At 48.5% G+C, this 7,968-nt stretch overlaps 1 protein-coding gene across 4 annotated transcripts in view; it reads left to right on the top strand.

The window, feature by feature from the left end:
- Sipa1l2 (signal induced proliferation associated 1 like 2) overlaps positions 1–7,968 on the top strand; it is a 161,920-nt gene that overhangs the window by 90,192 nt on the left and 63,760 nt on the right. For all 4 annotated transcript variants that reach the window (XM_026778473.1, XM_026778472.1, XM_013346004.2 and 1 more), the window contains exons 4-6: positions 1,460–1,593; positions 3,308–3,496; positions 7,348–7,522. In XM_026778473.1, coding sequence (XP_026634274.1) covers positions 1,460–1,593; positions 3,308–3,496; positions 7,348–7,522 — 498 coding nt within the window. The remainder of the gene's footprint in view (positions 1–1,459; positions 1,594–3,307; positions 3,497–7,347; positions 7,523–7,968) is intronic.

Genomic DNA, 7,968 nt, shown 5'->3' with positions numbered 1-7,968 from the left:
AATACCTATGCTACACTAGTCTGCTTCCCCAGTCAGAAGGACAGAATACTTGTGCTACACTAGTCTGCTTCCCCAGTCAGAAGGACAGAATACCTGTGCTACACTAGTCTGCTTCCCCAGTCAGTATAAAAAGAGTGGCTTTTATATCAAAGCCAATCGGGGCAATGTTGAATGGAGTGGATCAGGTGCTTTGACTTCAGAGCTCTCCAGCAGTTCTCAGAGCACCGAACCGCAGCTTGCAGAGCCTTGCAACGTTTGTAGGCTTCCCGAACTCAAAAACCAAGAGTTGGGAAAGATTGGCAGAAGCCTAGAAGGTGACATCCAGAGGGAATAAATGTGATATTTCGTAAGGGTGAAGAAAAACTCTGTGTTTAAGGAAACAACCCTTGGAGAGCCGACCATGCTGTGGTTCGTAAAGAACTCACATCTGTACATGTTCTGCACGTGGTTCTGTGTGATATGGCTGTTAATGACGGGCGCGCTCTTAGCCTGCATTAACGAGCATGTGGGCAACTGCTCTGCACAGCCCAGCCGCCTCTGTCGTGCTGCCGTAAGTTGGGCTGTTTCTGAAGACATCAGTGTAGAAACTGCAGTGGGACATGGTGACCCTCAATGAAGGGTCTGTGGTCCAGCAAGAGTTGTTCACAGAGCGAGGAGTGTCCCAGCACTGGAAGGATTCCTGCCAGGAGGTTCACCTCATGAGTGAGGATTGCTTCCTTGGATGTTCCTGTGTCCCCACTGCTAAATGTTACCTGGCATGTATAATGAAGATGAGTGAAGGCTGGTGACTGTCCATTAGAAAATGTATCCTGTGGCACCCTGTGCCTAAGAGATGGGACACCCTGGTGTCCATTCCTGCCATGGCGTTGTGTGGTTTGGGTCTCATTCAAGGGCCAGGGATTTATGGGAAAGAAAAGGTGAACTGGCATCTTGGTGGAGGAAGTAACTGGGTTTGTAGGACCAGTGACCTTCACAGCCCAGCAATCGTCACGTTTTCTCTGTCACTAAGTTTCTCCTTAGACACTAGAGACAGTTTGATGACAAAGTGACCTTTGCCACTCCACTAATGGCTAGGATTACTGTGACAGGTCAGAGTGGCTCATTGGGTAACCTCAGGAGTCTCTTTCAGTCAGAGAAGGTCAGCATCTGTGTGGAGGGAGCGGCACCTGGCAGCCGTCAGTGATGACTGTGGAGGAGGAATGCCTCTCCACAGTGCTGGGGATGGTCGCCCATCCTGCTGATGGCAGCTTTGGGGTGTGGGCCCTCGTGACCCTGAGAGTGAAGAGCAGAGAGGTAGTGAGTGAGGCAGCAGGACCGGACAGCATGTCCAGATAGGGAACAGGAAGGGTGCTCTGTGCGTCGGGATCATGGTGCAGCCTCGTGGCGTTCCCCTGGGGATGTACGTGAACCAATGCTGCGGCGTCGCTCTCCCCCCTGACTCTGCTCCTTTGAATCCCAGAGCACCAGAACTACTTTGGAATAGATGAAAACCTTGGCCCTGTGGCAGTCAGCATCCGGAGGGAGAAGGTGGAAGATCCCAAGGAGAAAGAAGGGTCCCAGTTCAACTACAGGGTGGCCTTCAGGACCAGTGAGGTGAGAGGCTGCTGTGGAGTCCACCCTCATTGCCACTTTGTTAAACTTTGGAAAACCTAATTTTCTTGTCAGTCATCTAACGCTTAAGGACTCTGAGAGGGGTTATGTGATTTTTATCCTGAGTGAGTACTTGGAAGCCCATCCTGGATCTTAGGTAGCTGTAATCTTACTGCCAACTTACCTATAGGATGGTAAAGATGGCAGGTTCTCGGACTGAGACATGAGGATGAATGTGAGCTGCATAGTTAGTACCAGAATTTGGAAATGCATTTAAAACCAAATGCAGGAGACGAGGCGGCCTGCAGTGGGTCTGACAGGCACGTATAACCAATCTGGCTACATGTCCATCCAGCCCACGCCATGGCAGAGCAGCTTGTTGTGCCTGCCTGGTCTCATACAAGTAAGATTCGAGATCACTGGACACATGGTCCAGCTAGGCCTGAGTCCTCTGTCTCATACAATCAGAGTGGGCCCCATTTGGCAGACCGTCCAGAATGTGCCAGCTAACCATGTTAGGTCAGACAAAAAAAAAAAAAAGAGGCTTTTCTGATTTCCTTTGTTTCTGTAAGCACGGTGACCCTGTATGTCTCAGCTGATATATGCAGGTGTCCTGGTTTCCTGGGCTCAGTGCTGACTATGTCCATATGGGGTAAGCCTGTTCCTCGAGTGACAGCTTTGAAAGCCTGTGCAGATTAAGGTTTAAGATAATAATGTAAATAATTGATGAAGCCAGTTGTCTTGATGTCTGTCACACTCGTTACCTTCCCTGAGACATGTGGACAGCATGGCTCGTGCAGGCCACAGGCTTTATGAGTGCACAGAGAACATTGTACGTGCTAGGTGTCCCTGTGGTCACATTCACTTGGACCACACGGCAGTGGCTGTTCCCTATCAGGACAGCTCGGAATGGTGACCCAGGTGTTACTGTGAAGACACCATGACCAAAGCAACATCAAGGAAAACATTTATTGGGATTCATGGTTACTAAGGGTTAGAGTCATGATCATCATGGTAGGGATGGGGCAGCTAGCAGGCTGGCAAGCATGGCACTGTAAGAGCAGCTAAGTTCTCATATCCTGATCTACAAGCAGGAGGCAGAGAGCTAACAGAATGGCATGGGCTTTTGAAACCTCAAAGCCAGCTCCCAGTGATGCACCTATTCCAACATAGTCACACCTCCTAATCCTTCCCAGACAGTTCCACCAGCCAGGCACCAAGCATTCAAATATGTGTGCCTATGGGAACCATTCTCATTCAGAACACTAGGCTTCCAAGCAGTAGAACAAAACATGAGACTAGGTCCTGTGGTCCCATCTCAGCTACCCACATGCACCCCCAGGAGTGCTCGGCATAGATATTAATCAGAAGACAAGAAAGGAGAAGGGGATAAACAGAAATGCAGAGACTGGAGGAGGGGGATATACTGTGTGGGCTTATCCCGGTTCCCTCCTCAGTAGCCTTCCCATGGGGTTTCAGGACTTCAGGTCAATTGTTTGTGTTGCTCGGCCTTATGGTCTTGTTTCCTTCATTCTTAGGTTCTCCTCTGTTTGTCTGATCTGTTTGCCCCTCCTGGTGCCCTCCTGTTCTTCTGTAGTGTTGTTGATGAAAGGAATGTTGATTTGGTTCAGTCGGAGTGTCTCGCTTCCTTGCTAAACTGTTAGACCCCTTGTGAGTAACCAGCACCAGGTCCTAACTGGAATCTCATTTGTCCCAGCTCACAACGCTGAGAGGAGCGATCCTAGAAGATGCTGTTCCCTCCACAGCCCGACATGGAACTGCCCGGGGTCTGCCCCTCAAAGAAGTCCTGGAGTATGTTATCCCAGAGCTGAGCATCCAGTGCCTGCGGCAGGCAGCCAGCTCCCCCAAAGTCCCAGAGCAGCTGCTCAAGCTGGATGAACAAGGGGTACGTACAGTGTGTGGCCAGAAAGCTCATGCAAACCTGAACTGCGTGGGACACACACATATACACACATGCACGGGGGCACACACCCGCCAGCTCGCCTTTCTCTAAAGATATGGTCTTACTGTATCTTTGGCTGGTCTTGAACTCAGAATCCTCCTGCCTCAGTCTCCCAGGTAGCCAAAATTATAGACATTAGCTCCTATACCAGGCTCTCATGTTCTTTCTTTGAGACCATTTATTGCAAATGTCTCCAAGTAAAGCGTATGACCCCAAGACCAATCTAGAAAATCCCATAGAGGGTCCATTTTCCCCAAACCATGTGGTTCTGCTTTTCAGGAACAGAGTGGCAAAACCACGTGGTAACTGTGGTCTGCTATGTCCTCACCGAGTAAGGCAGATGGTTGTGAGGTCATAAGCCAGGCAGGTCCAGAAGCCATGCCTGGCCTTTTCAGACCTTGGGTGAACACCATCTTAGAATTGGACATCAGCAAACTGATATTGGAGGCAGGGCTCCATGGCTTTGTCTTCCAGTTTGGCCATGTTGAGATGGCTGTGTGTTGTGATGATGTTTGTACCTGAGTGCCTGCTGAACTTTCAGCTCTGGCAACTCCTCCTGTGTCCTGAAAGTCAAGGACTGTTGAGAAAAGAGGCTGTTTATTTTACTCCTACCAGAGATGTATTTTACTGTCACTCTGCCAGCTCTGCCCTCTTACTCCAGGCACTGCTGTTGTGTTTATTTTCCTGAAAGCAAATCTGCCTGTGAGGGCACTAGACAACAAAGAGCTCAGACATTTAACTGCTGATTAACCTTGCCGTGGCTCCTCTTGCTTGGGTTCTGTAGCCCTCGTGCTTCCCTCTGATTGGCTCCTGGCCATGTCGCTTCCCTTCAGGACACAGTCAGGTGAGGAGAGTGTAGTTTGTTCATTTTCTTTGCTGGATTTGGTAAGATGTTTCAAGCAAGGAGACAGAGCACTGTGAAAAGCTGAAAATCTGAAAAGCAGTTACAATGCGGAGCCTTGGGGTTTTGACACATTGTCTTTATAAACTTACCTCCCAGCTTCTATAATGCCATTTTTTTCCATTTTTAGAAGTGTATATGCACGCATGTGTGCACACACCATTACCTGAGAAAGCCAAAGAGTGTCAGAAACCCTGGGGCTGGGATCGTGAGCAGTTGTGAGCCATCCCACGTGGGTGCTGGGAGTTCAGATTCTCTGAAAGAACAGCAGACGCTCATAACCAGTGAGCCATCTCTCCAACTCCCACTTCCTTTTTGTTCTTTAAAGATTTTTTTTTAATTTTTATGTACGTGAATGTATGCACACCAGAAGAGGGCATCAGATTCCCTGAAACTGGAGTTAGAGGTGGTTCTGAGCCATCATGTAGGTACTGGGAATTGAAGCTGGATCCTCTACAGAGCAAGTGCTCTTAACTTACTGAGGCATCTTTACTACATACATTGCCTTTTTCTCTTCTTAAAGATGTTCTGATTTATACATTAGAGAATCGATAGGTTGGCCTCTAAGAAGAGTTACCTAAAGAATGGCCAAGATCAAAAACACTGATGACGATTTATGCTGGAGAGGATGTGGGGTAAAGGGAACACTCCTCCGTTGCTGGTGGAAGTGTAAACTGGTACAGCCCCTTTGGATGTCAGTATGGCAATTTCCTGGAAAATTAGAAAACAGTCTACCTCAAGACCCAGCAATACCACTTTTGGGTATATACCCAAAGGACGCTCAGTCATACCACAAGGACATGTGCTCAGCTATGTCCATAGCAGCGTCGTCAGTGTACTAGGAGGAGGAAAAGTGAAATGCCATTTGACATTTTTTTTTAGTTTTCTAAAAGAGGCCAGGTGACAGTAGGTCACTTCCTGAATAGCATTAGATTGCTGCAATCTTGTAGTGAATGGAAGCATTTCTTTCTCAGTTCCATCTTGCTGGAGAACAGATGAGTGAGGTGAACAGTGGTGACCACCCATGAGTGTAGCCCTGTTCCTGGCCATGCTGTGTGTGTCCCTCTATCTACAGGATCTGGATTCTGATTCTGTCATTACATTTCCCAAAGGTCTTGGTCCGTGCAATGCAGGTCTAGTGGTTGGAAATACCATTCCCATTTAGTTTGGATTTAGACGCATTTTGGGTTTTCTTGGATGCATGGAAGACAGTGAAATCGACAGCATAGTGTTGAGCAGGGAGCTGCCACCCTTGGCCTGCATAAAGACCCAAGGAGTGCCGGGAGTCCACCAGGTGTAGGGAGTCAGGGAGTGCACGCAAGCCCACGGGGGGCTTGGCTCAGCCAGCTTGAAACCACACCTGTGGGGTCACAGCCATGCAAGTGATGGCCTGTTCTAGAGTTGACTGGTGGGCGATGCAGTCGAGATTTTCTGGCCATGGTAGGGTGAGTACAGAGTACATGTTTGGAACCTTTTGACGTCACTCTGGCTTTGCTAAGGTCAACCATCTCGTCCCTAAAGCTCTGAAGATCTAAGCCATCTCCAAGCAACTCAGAGTCTGCCGCTATTCGTAAAGAACAACAAAGTTTTGTCAAATTGAGTTTGTTGATTTTTTTTTCCCCTTTGGGGGAAGAAAATCCCATTTGACCCCAGTAAAGAATAAGCCCTTAATACCAGGTACTCAGTAGCAGCTACTTAACCTCTGGAAGGCACAGTCCAGGCCAAAGCCATTGTGGTCTGTGTGATGAGGAGCTTGTGGCTCCACACTCCACACCCACCCTGGTTCCTGTCAGCACCCATCAAAGAGACAGTGAGGCTTCCGCAGCCTGCTGAGGTCACCCAGGAGGCACCACTCTCTCTCACCGTGGATACTGAAGCGCCTGAGACTGTCACTGTGTTCTGGCTCTAAGAACTGCCTGTCATTCTGCCTCGCTTTGCTGCTAGAGTCGGCTGTGGGGTTCAGTTAGAGGCTGAGTTTCCCATCTCAGTTCCAAAGGCCAACCCGCTATGGAGCCGCATCTACAGAGCTGGTGACGTCGGAAGGTCAGTCTCTCAGGCTTCGCTGCTGCTGGAGGACCAAGGCCTCTGCTGCCAGGACCGAGAAGCTGATCTTTGGGGGCCGGGAGAAGCAAGTGCTGAAGTTGGAACTAGTTTCTTTCTGGTTCTGGAGGAAATCAGCGGCTTCCACTTTGACACGGTATTGACTGTGACGTAGGATTGTGGCAGGAACTGTTCAATCGCTGCCACAGCTCTTTCTGGAGTCTCGTGTCTTTGGCCAATGTTTTCTTTTCAAAACAGTCAAAATGTGAGAAATGACTGTAATTGTACAACCAAACGTACTTTGGTGGAAACAAAACATTTTCTATGCGTGCACACGTATTGCAGTTCTCGCTGGAATTCTTCCCTTACCAGACCTTAATTTGATTTGATTTCTCTCCTCTCAGCCAACATTTTCCCATGAATGTTCAAATAAATTACAGAAGAAAAAAAACAAAAGAGCCAGAGAAGAGAAAATTTTTCTAAGTCCATGGCCTTCCCCTCTCCTGAACTTGGGAGATAACCCCTAATTCTGCCGTGAAGTATGTTAGATGAGGCATTCACACAGTTGCAGTTTTCGCTTTGTGTCTGCACAGGGCTGCCCGCTCTTTCTCAAACCCCACACGGCGCTGGCCACAGACAGTGTTTCTTAGGGTTTCAGTCTTCTCTAGCTGTATCCTGGGGTTTCTGGACTTGGTTCCTGTTTGTAACATCTTGCACAATGAGAGTCGCTTTTGGGACTTTCTCCAGCTTGCTTTCCTGGGAACCAGATCCCGGGCTTCCGCAGCTTTAACTTGGCTAGAAGCGAGCAGGTCTGGCCTGGCTGCCAAGTTCATCATGTTTCCTCTCATTTTAGCTGAGCTTTCAGCACAAAATCGGGATCCTGTACTGCAAAGCCGGGCAGAGCACAGAAGAGGAGATGTACAACAACGAGACGGCGGGGCCAGCCTTCGAGGAGTTCCTGGACCTCCTCGGCCAGAGGGTGCGGCTGAAAGGCTTCAGCAAGTACCGCGCGCAGCTGGACAATAAGAGTAAGCACCTCTGCGAGTTGGAGTTACGGTGTTTGTGCGCACGTGTGTGCAAATAGCCTGTGTAGCTTGTGTTTGTGTATGTGTGAGTTTCTATGGTTTTGTGAGTGTATGTTTATGTGCGTATATATGTGAGTGGCCTGTGTATTTATATGTGTGTTTGTGCTTATATACATTTAAAGACAACAGATGACTAGCTTACAATCAACAATTTAGACACCACCATTTTTTGTTTAAAATATTTATATATGGTGTATGTGTATGTACATGTTTGTGTACATTGTGCAGAGTGCATGCAGGTTCATGTAGACACCAGAGGTCAGTGTCAGTCAGTGCCCTCTTGCATTGTTTCCCACCTTATGCCCTTTAATTTCTATTTCTCATGTGTGACTCTGAACGCACAACACCATGATGGGCGTGTGGAGGTAGATCATAGCACGGACAGCACC

Source organism: Microtus ochrogaster, chromosome 4, assembly GCF_000317375.1.
Source record: "Microtus ochrogaster isolate Prairie Vole_2 chromosome 4, MicOch1.0, whole genome shotgun sequence".
Classification (NCBI taxonomy): Eukaryota; Metazoa; Chordata; class Mammalia; order Rodentia; family Cricetidae; genus Microtus; species Microtus ochrogaster.
Note: the sequence above shows the minus strand (reverse complement) of the source record. Positions and strands in the feature narration are given on the sequence as shown.